Source organism: Ammodytes marinus, assembly GCF_949987685.1.
Source record: "Ammodytes marinus genome assembly, chromosome: 6".
NCBI lineage: Eukaryota > Metazoa > Chordata > Actinopteri > Uranoscopiformes > Ammodytidae > Ammodytes > Ammodytes marinus.
Window position 1 is genome coordinate 16,971,340 of NC_137235.1, and position 18,307 is coordinate 16,989,646.

The 18,307-nt window shown below is 42.4% G+C and overlaps 1 protein-coding gene across 1 annotated transcript in view; it reads left to right on the forward strand.

The window, feature by feature from the left end:
* Window positions 1–14,653, forward strand: part of smarca4b (SWI/SNF related BAF chromatin remodeling complex subunit ATPase 4b) — a gene marked incomplete at both ends in the record, with an annotated part of 41,991 nt that extends 27,338 nt beyond the window's left edge. Inside the window, 23 exons of the mRNA XM_080029238.1 lie at window positions 6,286–6,416; window positions 7,025–7,082; window positions 7,159–7,274; window positions 7,402–7,549; window positions 7,683–7,846; window positions 7,975–8,041; window positions 8,230–8,340; window positions 8,866–9,108; window positions 9,250–9,363; window positions 9,631–9,738; window positions 10,014–10,100; window positions 10,211–10,257; window positions 10,470–10,636; window positions 10,813–10,976; window positions 11,263–11,490; window positions 11,612–11,689; window positions 11,816–12,034; window positions 12,447–12,718; window positions 12,853–12,961; window positions 13,071–13,172; window positions 13,568–13,694; window positions 14,017–14,156; window positions 14,618–14,653. Of these exons, the coding sequence (XP_079885364.1) occupies window positions 6,286–6,416; window positions 7,025–7,082; window positions 7,159–7,274; window positions 7,402–7,549; window positions 7,683–7,846; window positions 7,975–8,041; window positions 8,230–8,340; window positions 8,866–9,108; window positions 9,250–9,363; window positions 9,631–9,738; window positions 10,014–10,100; window positions 10,211–10,257; window positions 10,470–10,636; window positions 10,813–10,976; window positions 11,263–11,490; window positions 11,612–11,689; window positions 11,816–12,034; window positions 12,447–12,718; window positions 12,853–12,961; window positions 13,071–13,172; window positions 13,568–13,694; window positions 14,017–14,156; window positions 14,618–14,653 (3,036 nt within the window). The remainder of the gene's footprint in view (window positions 1–6,285; window positions 6,417–7,024; window positions 7,083–7,158; window positions 7,275–7,401; window positions 7,550–7,682; window positions 7,847–7,974; window positions 8,042–8,229; window positions 8,341–8,865; window positions 9,109–9,249; window positions 9,364–9,630; window positions 9,739–10,013; window positions 10,101–10,210; window positions 10,258–10,469; window positions 10,637–10,812; window positions 10,977–11,262; window positions 11,491–11,611; window positions 11,690–11,815; window positions 12,035–12,446; window positions 12,719–12,852; window positions 12,962–13,070; window positions 13,173–13,567; window positions 13,695–14,016; window positions 14,157–14,617) is intronic.
* Between the last annotated feature and the right edge of the window lie 3,654 nt (window positions 14,654–18,307).

An 18,307-nucleotide genomic window follows, 5' to 3' on the forward strand; every position in this document is an offset into this window, starting at 1 on the left:
TACAACAGATGAAGGGATAAAAAATGATGTTGAAGAATGCAACATTACTTTGTTTTCAAACGTTTTGTCTGACACAGAAGTCTTCATGGTGGAGGCGTTGGGATCAGCTGTGATTGACACAGCCTGTACAAGAACTGTATGTGGAGAAAAATGGCTTGATGATTACATCCGTGAACTGCCACAGAGTGAGTTACAAAAAGTTAATGACAAACAGAGTGCTAGACCTTTCAGATTTGGTGATGGGAAAGTGGTCCACTCCACGAGGAAAGTGATTATTCCAGCGAAGATAGGACAGACTAAATGCAAAATTGAAACAGAAGTTGTCCCTGCAGATATACCCATGCTTTTAAGCAAGACTTCGTTGAAAAGAGCAAGTGCCGTTTTGGACATTGCGCATGACAAAGCGACAATGTTTGAACAACCCGTTAAGCTTGAACTGACATCTTCAGGACATTATTGTGTGAACTTGAGAGATGACAGTGATGCAGAGGAAAGTGAGACCCAAAAAGATGAGGATGAAGTTCTCACTGTGACAGAAAACATGACAACAAAGGAAAAAAAGACAGTCCTGGTGAAACTGCATAAACAATTTGGACATGCTTCAGTTGAAAGACTACAAAAACTACTGGCCTGTGCAGGTAATAATGATGAGGAAAGCAACACAATACTCAGAGACATTGTAAAAAACTGTGAAACATGCATCAGGTACAGCAAACCAAAACGCAAGCCAGTGGTGGGTTTGCCAATGGCCTCAACTTACAATGAAACTGTTGCTGTGGACTTGCATGAGCTTGAACCGGGAGTTTGGTATCTCCATGCTATCGACCACTTCACACGCTTCAGCGCAGGAAGTGTTATCACCACGAAAAAACCCAGGGAAATAGTGAAGCAATTTATTCACTGCTGGATAAGTATCCATGGTCCTCCGCGCAGGTTATTCAGTGATAATGGAGGTGAATTCAACAACGAAGAAATGAGGGACATGGCTGAAAAATTTAACATTGAAGTGAAAACCACTGCAGCATACAGCCCATGGAGCAACGGCCTACTGGAAAGGCATAATCAAACTCTGACTGACATTTTGCTGAAGGTGAAGAAAGACAACCAATGTGACTGGAAGACAGCCCTAGATTGGGCCTTGATGGCAAAAAACTCGATGCACAATGTACATGGTTACAGCCCCTACCAGCTAGTGTTTGGGCAGAACCCAAATTTGCCTTCAATCCTTACCGATAAGCCTCCAGCTCTGGAAACAAGTTTGAATACTTGGGTAGCCCAACACATCACGACATTACATGCTACGAGGAGAGCGTTTACAGAAGCTGAAAGCTCTGAGAGGATCCGAAGAGCCCTTCGCAAACAACTACGGCCCAATGATGACAGATACGAAACAGGGGACAAAGTATACTATAAGAGAGTAGACTGTAACGAGTGGAAAGGTCCAGGTGTAGTCATCGGCCAAGATGGTGTGGTGATTTTCGTCAGACATGGGGGAACCTACATTCGAGTGCACCAGTCTAGGCTCAGAAAAGTGGATCACCCAGAGCTGGAAGAAAATAAAAAGGGAGATCAAATAATTGAAAATGAAAAACGTACAGTGACACCAGCAGTTGGACTCAATGATCATAACTATGACAGTGACAATGAATTACAGGAAGCGGCACCTACAATTGATGAACACCTTGATGCTGAGGATAACACTGAACCCCCTCATGCATCAGTACAGCCTGGAGGGAGTGATCTTGATCAACCTGTCACGTCGCGGATAAACTCAACCGCGACTTGTGAAGGCTTGAGGCTGAAAGCTGGACAGTTGGTTCAATACACAGACAATGAAAGTGGCCAAACCCACACTGGAACAATTCTCAGCCGGGCAGGAAAGGCCACTGGAAAACACAAACACTGTTATAATGTGCAGTACAGTGAGCCCGAGGAAACTGAAGGCACAACAAGGTCAGTTGACTTAGGACAAATGAAAGATCTTCATGTTATTCAGTCTGAGCATGCCAAGGTATGTACTGATTACACTGAGGATGACATACTGATAGTGGATGATGACGCCTTTATACCTGCCAAACACAATGAACTCAGCAACTGGAGAAAAAATGATGTGTTTGAAGAGGTGAAAGATGAGGGTCAGAAATGCATCTCAACAAGATGGGTGTGCACACTCAAGGAAACACCTGATGGCATTGTACCTAAAGCCAGACTAGTTGCGAGAGGCTTTGAAGAAAGAAACACACAAGACCTTCCCAAAGACTCGCCTACATGTGCTTCAGAATCTCTAAAGATGATCATGGCTGTCATATGTCAAAATAAATGGCAGCTGAACTCCATGGACATTAAAGCAGCCTTTTTACAAGGTAAAGAGTTAACCCGAAATGTCCACATTCGCCCACCCCAAGAAGCACAGAGCAAAGGAACTGTATGGAAGTTAAAGAAGTGTGTTTATGGCCTTACAGATGCCTCTTTGTACTGGTACAATAGAGTGAAAGACACTATGCAGCAGTTGGGAGCTACTGTGTCAAAAGTTGATCCAGCAGTATTCTACTGGCTGGATGATTCCTGTAATGTAATGGGGGTCCTTGCAGCTCATGTGGATGACTTTATCTGGGGTGGTTCACATGCGTTCTCCACAGCTGTCATCCCCCAATTGAAAGATGCTTTTCAAGTTGGGCGTGAAGAACACCACAGCTTCAGCTACATTGGAATGCAGGTTCATTCCCTGAAGGATGAGATACAAGTCCAACAAAGTACATACATAAAAAGTCTTCAACCTATTCCTGTGGACCCCACCAGAGCAACACAGCGTGAGGCTCCTTTAACAGAAATCGAGCTCGACATGCTTAAATCAAAGATTGGCCAGATATTGTGGGTAGCAAGACAGAGCAGACCCGACATTATGTGTGACATATCCATCTTGGCATCTAACACAAAGCATGCCACTGTCCAAACCCTGCACTGTGCAAACAAACTCATCAGAAAACTAAAATCAGAAGAGGTGACCTTGAGGTTTCAGTACTTGGGAGAAAACTGTTCCCTCAAACTAGTCGTGTTCAGTGATTCCTCAATGGGGAACCTCGCGGATGGAGGAACACAGGGTGGACATTTTATTATGCTTATGGGAGAAGATGGGAAGTTCTCACCAATATGCTGGCAGTCAAAACGCATCAGGAGAGTGGTACGGAGTACGTTAGCAGGAGAGACATTGGCACTTGCAGATGGGATTGACAGTGCAGTTTTTCTAGCTACTATCTACTCAGAGCTTACTACTGGGGACTGCACACACAGCAACTTGCCCATTGTGTGTGTAACGGATAATCATTCCCTTCTCGATGCTGTCAAGTCTACAAAATCTGTCACGGAAAAGAGACTCCGCCTCGAAATCAGCAGTATTAAGGAGCTCATGCACTCTGGAGCTGTTCAGCAGATCATGTGGTCACCTACCAAGGAACAGCTTGCTAACTGCTTGACGAAGACAGGGACTTCTGCACTAAGTCTGCTGAGGGCCCTCAGCGAAGGTGTACTGCATCTTAAAGGCTAAATGAACTTGACAATAGACTACCATCACAGAGTTTGGTCATTAAAAGTGTCATTTAATCAAACCTGTTTAGCTGTTGTAGGTTTAAAAGATAACCTATGTTAATGTTCTATTTCTTGGAAAGTGTTACACTGAAATGTTCTTAGTTTTGAAAAAAATGTTTTTCTTTAAAGAAAAAGGGGAGATTGTTAAGTTGCATGTTATCTACTGCGCGTGCGCGGCAAGCGTAGTGGCTGTTCTCTGACTGTGAATAATGGCGACGGCCATGGTTGTGCATGTGATATGCTAACGTTCAGTAAAAGTCTAAACTCGAACAACTGTCGTTGTGGTTATTGGATTAACACGAATAAGCTCTGCAGTTATTAAAGAATAACCTATCTGCATGTTATTGGATTCATTCTGATAATATTGAGGTGGAATACAACCTATTACTTTTACACTGACGCTGTTCTCGAAGCCTCAGTCAGGCAGACAGGAGTGCACAGTTTCATACACTAATCATAAGCCTACTGTAGCCTACATCATATACTGTGCTAATTTTTCGCGGCTTTTAGTCCGTTTTATCTATGTGTTTTTCTTTGTGTTCAAGCACGTCGTAACTGTGTTTTGAAAGGGACTGTGAAGTTTATTATTAACCCTCCGCCGCCTGTCACTGCACCGGGATGAATTCTCAGAATCTGTATCTCATTGGGGGTCTCAGTGTCCCCCGCTCGTGGCACAAACACTGCTGTGTGAGGATATGCACTCTTTTGCGTCCACTTTTATGTCGGATCGCTTCTTTTTATTTTGACCACTGCGTTCACAGAGATCGCCACAGGCTGCACTCTGACGCAGTGGAGGATCTGGACAATTTTACATGGGGTGGCGAAGGCGGGGCAAAAGGTCTTGGCAGGGGGGCATGGGAGGACGGGAGCGGGAATCCCCATATATATTATATTGATCATCATTTCTGATAAAATAAGACATTTGTAGCCTATATCTTAAGCCTACATAGCTTACCCTATACAACACATTGCTACAACAGAAAACAGGCAATCATTGAAACATGTAATTTTGAGTGACATGACATATCATTCTAGTCTAGTGGAATTTATATGGAAGGAGAATAACAATACATTAGTTTAGGCTGGGACTGCAGTCAGACCCTCTGCCTACCTTTCATCTGCCTGCTGATCACTACCTGCCTCTGTCCCTCTGTCTGAATATAAAACCTCCTCTTCATCCCTCACATTTATTTCTTCTTTTCCCTCTTTTCCTTCACTTATTTATTCATGTCTTTAACATATGATTATTTAACCTGGTTTAATTTGTGCAGCTCGTTTGCTGTGATATGTGAGAGTTTTTAGTAGGCTATGTTTGGCTATTCAAACAAAAATTATCGATCTCCTAGCTAGCACTGTCAGTGTCACTGTAGTAACTCAATGCCTCAGAAACGGCAACTCTCTCTCTCGAAACGTTAAATTGTATGGATCCGAACATGCAAGTTTTTTTTTAAATATTTTTATCAAGCTCTTGCCTGTACTACAATAGGCCTACAAATTAATAAAAGGGCAATATACTCCTACAAGTCACAAGCGAGTGGCCAACGATGAATGGGTGTGCTCTTATTGATGAATTAGCTACTTTTACATTGCATTACATTCATTACAAATTTAACTTTTAGTTAAATTGGTGTGTTTAAAAGGGTAAACTGACTTCACCTTCAGATGCTCGGGGCAGGTCAGTTACTCTTCGCCGGGCTGCATGGCACAGCAGCGCGCTGACTCGCTGTGTGTGACAAACTGTGTGATCGCCGAAATGCGCATATGATGCAGGGCCGGGGCTAAGTATTTGAGGGGCAGGGCATAAGATTAGATTCAAAATTATTTACTTTTGTTCAATGTATTGTTTGTTTCAATTATTTAAGTGGCTTGTTGACATAGTGGCGCTTTCTTCTTACAAGTACATTTTTGATAATCTAAAAGTTAGGGGGGCAGCTGGGAGGGGGCAAGGCTCCTCAGTGGGGGGGGGCACTGCCCCCCCTTGCCCCCCTGTAGAACCGCCCCTGCTCTGACGCCTTTACCCTCACACTGTGCCACCAAACTAAATTTTCCCTGGTCGCCACTTCTCCAACGGGTACTTCGGCGTGACCGCAGTGATCCACACCTTGTGGAGTCTATTTTTCCATTTCCCTTTCAGTCGGCGATTGCCACTACCGCCTTCATGCACTCAGTAAATTATATTAATTTGGGCGTGTCAATGACTATGTATGGGTAAATATGGGCGTTACGTGAAGCCCGCAAAGGCTGCGCCACATTTAGAGTTGATTGTGATTTATAAAGGGAAACAGGCGTAGGACGTTTTATAAATCAGAATATTTTTGTTCGCACGTACATCCTACATTTCTTCCGTACGCCAGCTTCCACGTGAATCCCACTCAAAGCTTAATAAATGAGGCCCCAGGGCTGTAGTCATATTCAGAAATTAAGTAAATCATCTGTCACAGGTGACAACAATTAGAATGGCAAACAATATGATACCAAACCCAAAACCCAAAAGTGAGAATACAATGTGTGTATAGAAACAGTTCAGCATTCATACAAATCATTATTGGATATAAGCTCAATGCTTATTGGTAAATTGGCCAAATACTGGTAGATTCCAGTGTCAGACAGTATTCATTATCTGAAGCAATTAGTCACCATTTAAACCCAGTTCAGTGAATTGAGCCAATTCCAAAGCATAACTTTCCTACACACCTACAGCCTCTGGATGAGACGAGTCAGATGAGTGACCTGCCTGTGAAGGTCATCCATGTCGACAGTGGAAATATCCTATCAGGAGTGGACGCTCCTAAAGCTGGACAGCTGGAGACCTGGCTGGAGATGAACCCAGGGTGAGACTGGCTTGAGGTTGTGTATGCAAAAGTATATGGAAAGGGAAGTGTAGCTTACCTGTACTACCGGGGGCCTATGTTACGGAGACAGGGTAATGATAGTAAAGTGACTGAATTGTTCAACTTTTATGCTCACACATAGACTATGACCGAACATATTTACAAACAATGGTCTTTGAGGAACTGAGACACAAGTTTTTGTGTCTCAGTTGCTGGGAAGCTGAACTTTTGACTACAGGAACTTGAATATTGGTATGTACTTCACAGTAAAGTGACTGAATGGTTCGAAATGGTGAGTAATGCCAAATTTTGCCAAATCAGTGACGGAAGAAGTGCGGAGGGAATCCACGCTTACTACCTCTGAAGTACAGTTCAAACTGATGAATTCCGAGTTGTGGGATAAATATTTCTGATTTTAGGTAACACCTAGACATTTAGTTTAGAATACAAGTTTTATTCGCAAAATTGGCTTTCCACTTTTTAGCTGCCCAACAACTGTGTTTCTTGGTATGCTATGAACGTTACAGCCTCACAAAGATGCTAGAATGATTGAGTTGGTCCTATAGCATGGTTTGTCTAAATGTAATTGGAGTATGTATTCTGTGCAGTTACGAGGTGGCTCCCCGCTCAGACAGTGAAGACAGTGAGGAGGAGGAAGAGGAGGAGGTGGGTTGATTTAAAAGATGTAGGATAAAGATAGTTTCATATTCACGGCTCCAGTCACTAAGCAGCTGTGTGGCAGGAGGAAGAGGAGAGGCCTCAGCCGTCTGCTGCCGCTGCTCCTGTGGAAGAGAAGAAGAAGATTCCAGACCCTGACTGCGAATATGTTTCAGAGGTTGATGTCCGACACATCATTGAGTGAGTACATGTACTGTATTCGGAATACTTCACTAGAATACATGTGCTCATAATGTTGTTACAAAAGGTGGCAACCAAATGACCACATGCCCAGATGACATGAAACTCTAATGCGTTTCCTCTGCAGAAATGCTAAACAGGATGTGGACGACGAGTATAGCGGTGCAGCGTTTGCCAGAGGGCTCGCGTCTTATTATGCTGTGGCACACGCTGTCACGGAGAAGGTGGAGAAACAGCCCAGTTTGTTAGTCAATGGACAACTCAAACAGTATCAGGTAAACAACCAAAATCAGATACATTACAGGATATGCTGGACCTTGTGCAAAGACATACTGTAGTTTATTTTTTTGACTTGACAAGGGATGTGAATGATTTGTTACATCAGTCAGACCCTCCGTTGTCTGTCAGATTAAAGGTCTGGAGTGGCTGGTGTCTCTCTACAACAACAACCTGAATGGGATCCTGGCGGATGAGATGGGTCTGGGAAAAACCATCCAGACCATCGCCCTCATCACACACCTCATGGAGCACAAACGGCTCAATGGAGCCTACCTCATCATTGTACCCCTCTCGTGAGCAAATTCCCCATTAGCTACAAAAACAATATTTGACATGTTTTAATTCTCCTTCATCTGGGAGTTTAACACACACACACACTACAACATTGTTGATTGACAACTGAGCTGTTTCAAATCGACAGAACTCTTTCTAACTGGGTGTATGAGTTTGACAAGTGGGCACCGACGGTTGTGAAAGTGTCCTACAAGGTGAGTTTTTGCATCCACACCACCCAAATTGAATGTTTTTCCACTCTCCTACAAATAAACACAAAATGTGAAAATGTGTTGTATTCCCCACTTGTAGTCCCTCTTGTATCATAAAATTTTAATTTTTTAGTGATATTTAATTTTCTTTTGCTTTGTTTAATATTTGTTTTTATTCATTTGTCTCTAAGGGGTCTCCTGCTGCCAGAAGAGCCTTCCTCCCCCAACTGCGCAGCGGAAAGTTTAATGTTTTACTCACCACTTACGAGTACATCATCAAGGACAAACAAGTACTGGCCAAGGTGAGAGGAGATGAACAGGCACAGGAACACGCACAAAAACGACCAGGCAGTCATTGTACAATTCTTTACCTCTACACGTGTTCACATGCCTGCTGAAAGTTTTTGCTGACTTTTATATTTTATTTGTTTATTTTTACATTTTGCTTGAGGGTTCTTTGTTTTTTTTGGTTGTCTGCTCCCACTCCCTAAACCCCCAAACAACTACTAAAAGTATTTGAGCCTGACCGATCTGACCGCCCCCTGTGCTGCATTTCAGTGCTTTCTCCTATAGGTGCTGTCACACTGCGTCTCCCATTGTCCGCCGTGGCCGTCATGCTGCTACGCACTCATGTTGTCATATAAGCTTCCTGACTGTGCTGACAGGTGGGTATTGTAGTTCTGGCAAGTGTTTCCCAATGTGATGGCTCAAGGCTTTGGCTTTGGACCCATCCATGGCGATGGTCTATGGACAAACTTGGTGAGAGATCTTTCTATAGTTTTCTGTTTGGTTTTGGATGTAACCAAACTACTCTCTGTACTAACCAGATTCGTTGGAAGTACATGATCGTTGACGAAGGCCACCGTATGAAGAACCATCACTGTAAGCTGACCCAGGTCCTGAACACACACTACCTGGCACCGCGCAGAGTCCTGCTGACAGGAACGCCGCTGCAGAACAAACTGCCTGAGCTCTGGGCGTTGCTGAACTTCCTCCTGCCCACCATATTTAAGAGCTGCATTACCTTCGAGCAATGGTTCAACGCCCCTTTCGCCATGACTGGAGAGAAGGTGGAGAGAAGTTGTGGCCCTTATTTCTTATTATCTTATTAAGTGTTTTGAGAGTTGACAATGAGCGGAATGTTAAGTGTCTTTCTTGCAAAAAATAACTTGTGAAATGTGAAATTTCTCTTCCTTTTTTATTCTCTCCAGGTGGACCTTAACGAAGAGGAGACCATCTTGATTATCCGTCGTCTCCACAAAGTACTTCGGCCCTTCCTGTTGCGCAGACTAAAGAAGGAAGTGGAGGCACAGCTTCCAGAGAAGGCATGGCTCACTCTCCTTAAGCACCCACTGACGATGTCCTAATACAAACAACAGAATAATCCAGACCAACACCTAACCGTTGAGAAACAAATCCTCACGTCTGATTAAACCCTACTCTTCTTTAACATTGTCTTCTAATATTGGAATTGCCAATTAATGTGATAGTGAACATGAGGTGTGCATTTATGGCCATCTATGCGCTGTTGTGGTTGAGTCTTTTTTCGTGCACTTCTTTCATTCATTCAATCCGTCCCTCCTCTCCTTCAGGTGGAGTATGTTATCAAGTGTGACATGTCGTCTCTTCAGAGAGTGCTGTACAGGCACATGCAGGCCAAGGGGGTGCTGCTCACTGATGGATCAGAGAAAGACAAGAAGGTAAAGGCATAATAAAAACACAATATCACTGTGGGTTTTAGGTTTAGACATACGTATAAACTAAACATCAGCAAAATGAAACTGCTTTTACAACTTTTATTTTATTTCCTAGGGTTAAGTCCTTTTACATTTAAACACTAATTGCTTACATTTATGTCTAGAGAAATAATTGTTAACTGGCCCTGGACGGCCCTTTATAAATGTATATGTCAAATGAAAGAATGAAACTTTGTTACAGTGACAGGTTGCCCGTTTTGTCTTATTGTGTTTACCAGGGTAAAGGAGGCACAAAGACGCTGATGAACACCATCATGCAGCTGAGGAAGATCTGTAACCACCCTTACATGTTCCAGCAGATTGAGGTACTGCTGAGTTGTGTGATGCAAACATATCATGTCTCCAAATGTAAGTGTTTCAGTGGGTGTATGCGACTAAATTGCAGAATACGATTTACATTTTTCTTTTTTTGTAGGAATCATTCTCCGAACATTTAGGATTTTCTGGTGGGATAGTCCAGGGGTAAGTGAGTGCTAACTCCACAGGTCAATATCACCCACGCACACAAACACTAACACAAACACACACACACACACACACACACACACACACACACACACACACACACACACACACACACACACACACACACACACACACAAACAAAACACACACACACACACACACACAAAGTCTGTGACCCTTTAATCCCAATGCACCTACCATTACATTAGTCCAGACCTGTATCGCGCATCAGGAAAGTTCGAGGTGCTGGATCGGATCCTGCCAAAGCTGAGTGCCACGGGCCACAGAGTGTTGCTCTTCTGTCAGATGACGTCACTCATGACCATCATGGAGGACTACTTTGCCTATCGCAGCTTCAAGTATCTGCGTCTGGATGGTGAGACAGTTTGCTTGTAGCTATACTTGTTTGTGAATTTGTAAATTTGTCCTTGAAAATTTGTTTATTTCTTTCATAACACTTTTTGCTGACCTTCTGTCTTGCTTGCTTTGATTTGTTCCATTATTTCCTTCACCTGGCTTTATTCCTCTTTCCCCCTCTCACTTACATCTCAGGCACTACGAAGGCTGAGGACAGAGGAATGTTACTGAAGACGTTCAATGACCCAGAGTCGGACTACTTTATTTTCCTCCTTAGCACAAGAGCTGGAGGCCTCGGCCTCAACTTGCAGTCCGCCGACACTGTGGTTATTTTTGACTCTGACTGGAACCCACATCAGGTGTGATGAAAAATACAGCTGATATCAACTTTGAGTTGTTTTCAAATGTATCAGTTAGGACACATGTCATTTAGAATGCCATTGAAACATCAGGATGTATTGGAGATATAAGATGTACAGTAAATGTAAAATTAATTTCATGGAGCATTGGCTTGTGGCTTTTACCTTCTGTTTTTCCAAAGTTGAAGTGTCTTGCTCGAGCAGATGATAGTAGCACAGCAAATAGTCAATAGTCTAGTAACATTTGACCCTATACTAATTTCCTCCTTCCCGGTCTCCGCTCCAGGACCTGCAGGCTCAGGACAGAGCCCACCGTATCGGCCAGCAGAACGAGGTGCGTGTGTTGCGCCTCTGCACGGTCAACAGTGTAGAGGAGAAAATCTTGGCCGCTGCCAAGTACAAACTGAACGTGGACCAGAAAGTCATCCAGGCGGGCATGTTTGACCAAAAGTCATCCAGCCACGAGCGCAGGGCCTTTCTACAGGCCATCTTGGAACACGAGGAGCAAGACGAGGTCTGGGGTCAGGAAGTGTGTCTCCGCATTAATGTGTGTGTGCGTGCATCATCTACACACAATGTTTCAAAGACTCTGCTATCTTTTTCTCTGTTGGCCAATGTGTGTTTGCTGCATGCAGGAGGAGGACGAGGTGCCAGACGATGAGACAGTCAACCAGATGATTGCCCGGAGTGAGGAGGAGTTCGAACAGTTCATGGTAAGTGTTTGTGTTTGCAAAGATAAATTACAACTCACACAAGTCCTCACCTACAGGCTTACAGCCCCAACTCACCCACAATCCTCTCCCTGCTGTTTCCCTCACTTTGTCCCCTCACTACCCCAGCGTATGGACCTTGACCGACGTCGCGAGGACGCCCGAAACCCGCGGCGCAAACCTCGTCTGATGGAGGAGGACGAGCTGCCCACCTGGATCATGAAGGACGACGCCGAGGTGGAGCGGCTCACCTGTGAGGAGGAGGAGGAGAAAATGTTCGGACGAGGTTCTCGGCAGCGAAAGGAGGTGGACTACAGCGATTCACTGACCGAGAAGCAGTGGCTCAAGGTTATTATTAGGCTTGTGGAATTTGAGGAAACAGCTGTGAAATTAAAATGAAACTACTGGATAAAAAGGTCTGATTCTCCTTATGATATTATGGAAACACTTTACAGTAAGGGTACATTAATGAACTGTTAGTTAAAGCTTATCTAATGCTATGAACGGCGAGAAACTGCTAATGCTAAGTCAATGTTCGGTTAAGCATTAACTATTCTTAGTTAACTAATGCTTAAATACGCATGAACTAACCGTTATGCTTAGTCCCAGCTATGCAGTTATTAACACTTAGTTATTACTTAGTTGATTCTTATTAAGCATGAACTAACCATTACGTAACAGTTAATTAATGTACCCTTATGGTAAAGTGTTGCTGATATTGAAATACTTTGTTTTAAAGTCTGTGTCCTTCCCCGTGCAGGCGATAGAGGAGGGCACGCTGGACGAGGTGGAGGAAGAGGTGCGCCACAAGAAAACCACACGCAAGAGGAAGAGGGACAGAGACCCGGATGTCCCCGGTCCCTCCTCCTCCTCCTCTTCCTCGGGGGGGCGGGGACGAGGGGACAAGGAGGAAGAGGGGAAGAGGCAGAGGAAGAGGGGACGGCCGCCCGCTGAGAAAGTCTCCCCCAACCCCCCCGCCCTCTCCAAGAAGATGAGGAAGATCGTGGACGCTGTCATCAAGTATAAAGACAGGTAGCACAGATGAGCTGTGACAGTGTTTTTGGAGTGTGAATTCATGGCCCTTTGATGAATTTGGTCGTAGTGGTCGAGATATACATTTAGGATGAAAGCATTTTGTCTCACCATGATGAGGTCATTTTCTGCAGCACCAGCGGGCGTCTGCTGAGCGACGTGTTTATCCAGCTGCCGTCACGTAAAGAGCTGCCAGAGTACTACGAGCTGATCCGCAAGCCTGTGGACTTTAGGAAGATCAAGGTGAGATCAAGAAAAAAGATTTCTATTTGCTATTGTGTTAATCATTGATAGATTTATTATTTATTAAGCTGTTATTCATACACAACTCGGTGTACATGCTTCACTGAAGGAGAGGATTCGGGGCCATCGCTATCGCAGTCTCGGTGACCTGGAGAGAGACGTCATGCTGCTATTCCAAAATGCTCAGACCTTCAACCTAGAGGGATCCCTGGTGAGCGTCAATGGAGACAGTATTCACTTGTGAACAAACACATGCTGTCATTGCCTCGGGTCAATCAGTAGAGATGAAAATAGTCAACAGTCTTTCTCTCATTTTCTAAGTTTTTCAAATGTAATCCGTTCTGATTTCTGCCCTGTGTGAAATCAAAGGAGGTTTTTCCATTTGTCTTATTTTCATATCTCAGCCATTTCTCATCCTATTTTTAGGGAAACTTGGTGGGTTGATGCACCATAATTAAAGCCCAAAAGTCCGACTTGGAGGGCCTATTCTACTGTATTATTTTGTTACAAATACCCAGATTGGCTTGAACTATAAAGGACAGTATTTCCGCCTAAACTACTCCGTCACTATAGAAATGATGATGCATGTTGTTGTCATGTGAGCAGATATATGAAGACTCCATCGTCCTTCAGTCGGTGTTCACCAGTTTGAGGCAGAAGATCGAGAAGGAGGAGGAGAGCGACGGAGAGGAGAGCGAGGAAGAGGAGCTGGAGGAAGGCTCAGAGTCTGAATGTAAGCATGAAGAGAGAAACTGTTAAGTCAATTCATTTCCATATGCAGATGTCATGTCTGAGTTGTTGTGTGTGGTTTGTTAAGTTATGTTTTAATTTGACATCAGTGGAAATCTGTTGTGAACGATTGTGTTTGTTTTCCTTCAGTTACATTGTTGTTTTTTTCATTCTTCACATGAACCTACCTGTGTGTGTGTGTGTGTGTGTGTGTGTGTGTGTGTGTGTGTGTGTGTGTGTGTGTGTGTGTGTGTGTGTGTGTGTGTGTGTGTGTGTGTGTGTGTGTGTGTGTGTGTGTGTGTGTGTGTGTGTGTATTTTAACTCAGCTCGCTCTGTAAGAGTGAAGATCCGTCTGGGAAAAAAGGAGAAAGGTACAGACCGAGGGAAGGGACGCAGCAGGCGAACAGGACGCACCAGAGCCAAACCTGTTGTTAGTGACGATGACTCTGAGGATGAGCAGGACGAGGTAACATACTGTGTGTGTGTGTGTGTGTGTGTGTGTGTGTGTGTGTGTGTGTGTGTGTGTGTGTGTGTGTGTGTGTGTGTGTGTGTGTGTGTGTGTGTGTGTGTGTGTGTGTGTGTGTGTGTTTTATTGAACAGTTTAAGTAAGACTTCACCTTGCCACATTCATGGCTTAGTTACAGGTTTCTACCTGCTTGATCTTAGAAGGCAGCAGACTTCATGCACAGGCTCAAAAGGTTCTCTTCTGTTTTAGGAGGTTTTTCTTCGTTTGCGGGATCATTTTATAAACTTTATTAATGTCATAATTTTCTTGTCAAATTGAACACTTGTTTGAGTGTTCTATTCCTTTCTCACAAATCTCTCATGTTTCATGATTGTCATCAGTTCTGATCCGGATAGGTAGGCAGATATAAAAAAATATCCTAGATATTTTCTAGTTTTCTTTTATTTTAACCTTTTTTCCAGGAGCGCTCCCCCAGTGCCACTGACGAGGATTCCTGAACTGTGCAGTGATGGGGGAGAGAAGGGATATTCCACCTGCTCAAGCACTGCACACACAGTAACTAAAACATGCCTCTGTCAACTCCATCCACCCTCAGTTAAATGTCAAAGGACTGAAATAGAAGGGAGGTTTCTAACACTGTCAATACAGTTTTACCAAGAATGTTGTAGAATGTGTAAAGGTGTTTAAACCTTATAAACCTAATAAAAAATTGTCATTATTGTGACCAACAAAAAACAAAGAGTAAAAATAGAGAGCCCATCCTACTCTGCCCACTGTGGACTGCGCAGAGCACAAAATACACATTTATTCTGGAAGAATTTGGAAGCAACTGAACTTTGTCCCCACTTTTTTTAGTTTTTAAAAAGCTGCTAACGGACAAGCACAATGTGCTAAAAGAGTGGTAACAAGTACAATCACAGTTAACTTACAGACACAAATACCACTACACAATGTGCAGTAAAATTTTCTTTGTCATTTTGGCACATTTGAATGCCGTTTGAGATTGGTGAATCTATTAGATTTATTATAAAATAAATAAAATATGTACTATGTTGAAACAATTTCGACCAAAATAATTTTAATATTACGTTTTCGTAATCAGACTTTACTTTTTCTTCAGTCTTCTTCAGCTCGACTTAGAATATAGACACTGCAATGCCCTGAGAGCCAGGTGTAAATTCACATTTCTGAATGTAATCGCAATTACAACAGTTTCACAGCAGTTAAAACCCCCTAAGTCCCCTTATTTAGCAGTGTTTAAAAAGAATGTATAAATTATTTTTAACACACTCTAATGTTGTTGTACGTAGCTATAATAACATTTAAGTCTTTATTAATGTAGAGTTATTATAATTATTCTATGGAGAGAGAAACATCTGTGTTTTATGACATTGCCTTTCATTATCTCACTTCTGATGACATGATGTTGACAACCACATTATTGTGTGCTGTTAAATGCGAATATATTTATTGTAAAGGCTACATAAGGGACTAACCACAACAACCTTTAATGGCAATAAAGGTTAGTCAGTTAAAATATTATCAAGGCATTTCATTTCCTGTTAATTCAAGCAGATTTTGGACACATTTCTATAATAAATTAGAGTCATTAGTAACCCCAAGGAGTTAAAACTGGCAGGAACCAGTTAGGCGAAGTAAACAACATTGAATGTAAACAAAAAGTATTTTCGCCCAGAGTGAAGCCACCACCTTCCCTTACGTAACCTTCAGAAATAAAAACAGTCCGCCTCAGTGATTACCACAGTGTGTGTACATCACATATTTGTCACTGGGGCTCACTGTTTGAGTTGGAAAAAGCAGCATGCTTTTGGTGCAAGGTGTGTTCAGACTTCTCAGAAGGTCTTGAGCAACTGAGCACCACACTTATTTGACTGTGGTTTAATGGAGTTGAGTCCAGGTCCCTCTCCGATATTTTATATATGGTACAGTATAAGAACAACCTACTTCAAGTGGCTGCTGCTTCCCTGGCACACTTCAAATATAAGCACTTATAACTGTTGATTGTAGAAAGAATTATGAGGTCGTAATTCATTGATGAGTACTGTACCTTTAATTGCTTATTCCTTGAGTTGTTGTGTGGTGATTTCAGAACAGTTTAATGTACTATGGCACTTTCCATGTTTTTTGATTTCAAGACAAAGAACCAGAGGGATAGCGGCTCCTCTCTGCTTGTGAAGGCCTCGTGGCTGTGTGGTGTTGGATAAACTGTATAAAGTATTTTGTAGAGCATTATGTCAATGCATGCGTATACAGCTCGCAAGTTCAGCTCTGTATTTTTTTTTTCATAAAGGAAGGCAATTAGAGTAAAAAACAAACAACCAAAGCATCAGAGTTTTCTCCACTAAATTATTGATGATCTGTCTGTGTTGTGTTGTGTCGTTGTTGCTGGAACTCAAAACGTAACAATAAATCACAGTAAAATTGAATGTTGTGGTTTGTGTGCTGTAGTTATGAAATACTAGTCGATTAATTGATCAGTCAACAGAAAATAGGCCCGACAACTATTTTGGTAACTGATAAAGCGTTTGGGTCACTTTTCTTCCACTTGTTGTGCTGGTTCCAGCTTGCTAAATGTGATGATTTGCTGCCTTTCTTTGTCTTACATGATATTAAACTGACTATCTTTGAGTTTTAGACTGAACGTAAACAAACAATCACCTCGGGCTCTGGGAAATTCTGACTTTTTTATTTGGTCAAAAAACAATCCGCAGGAGATAATCCAAACCAGTCAATTCAGGTCAAAGGTCATCTAGATCCTCTGTCTACTAAAACCACTGCTTTAAAGTCAGTGTGTGACAGTCAATCTACTCTCTTCAGATTTGTTTTTAAACCTTTAAAGCCTCTAGAAACCTGGTTTAAAATAGTAAAAATCAATATAGATATCAAAGTTGGTTGTCTCAATAAGCTTTTATAAAAATTGAATTGAAAGTAAATGTTCATAAATATTAGATAACTGAGTTAAAAAACTTTTTTTTTTTTTTTTTTTTACTGTACGCTGTTTGACATGAATGTGTGGGCGGGGCCATATCAAATAGTCTCCATGGCAACAGTCATTGTTTTTAGAGAACATTTGTGGAGATAACTGCCTTGATGGGTTCAAAACAACTATTTTGTAATAAGAACCAGAACAGAGCCTGCATCATTTAAACCAAAACTCTGTAGAGTTTGTGAAAGTTAAATGATGACAATATATTTAATTTATATTGATAAAAATGCTCTTTTCTGATGCTTACTATCATGCAACTTACTATCATGCGACTAACCCCCCAAATTAGAAGGATTTTGTGGATTTGGGTTTACAGAGGCTTTAGATCTCAAACTTGTCTTGAAATCTGTGAGATGTAATTCCTGTGTTTGATCACTAGGAGGAGGTCTCATACAAACACAGGTCATTCTGTCATAACAATGCTGCCTCATGTACAAGGGCAGCATTTATAAACCCTATATAACACTTTAACACTACAATGAAAATCACTTCCTGGGTATTTAGTTTATGCTGTGGCCCAACCTGACTTTGATATGCATATACATTATGTAAAATATTAAATCAAGATCTCCCCTTCAACTCACTTCTCTGTGAGGTCATGCAAATAAATGAGCACAACCTTGCTTTAACCCCTCGTATTTATGTTTATTTTGTGAGCGGTTGGCTGGTTCGAAGGCAAATATGTTGAGTGTACAGTGTCAGTTGGAGGAGGAAAGTGTGTGGTTTTAAACAGATCCTCGACAGAAGGGCGGTCTCTTGATTTCCTGATTTCTAGGAAACTCCTGGATGTCTTCAACAACTCCAAACCAGCTGCTTACATCAGCGTGGGAGAGGGGAGGGGGTTCAAACCAGTCCACAGTTCCTTTTTATAGTAAATTGATAGGATCCCATAATGCACTGACATTGAAATATGTGAGAGCAAGAAAAGTAAACCCAGCACAGAGATAAAGATACACTTGTGCTCCAATAGAAAGTATGTGTGTGTGTGTGTGTGTGTGTGTGTGTGTGTGTGTGTGTGTGTGTGTGTGTGTGTGTGTGTGTGTGTGTGTTTGAGAGTGAGAGAGTGTGCAGTCTTGGTCTCTGTTGAGTGTAGACACAAGTGATTATATCAAGGTGACGATAAAAACTAAAATACAGCACACAT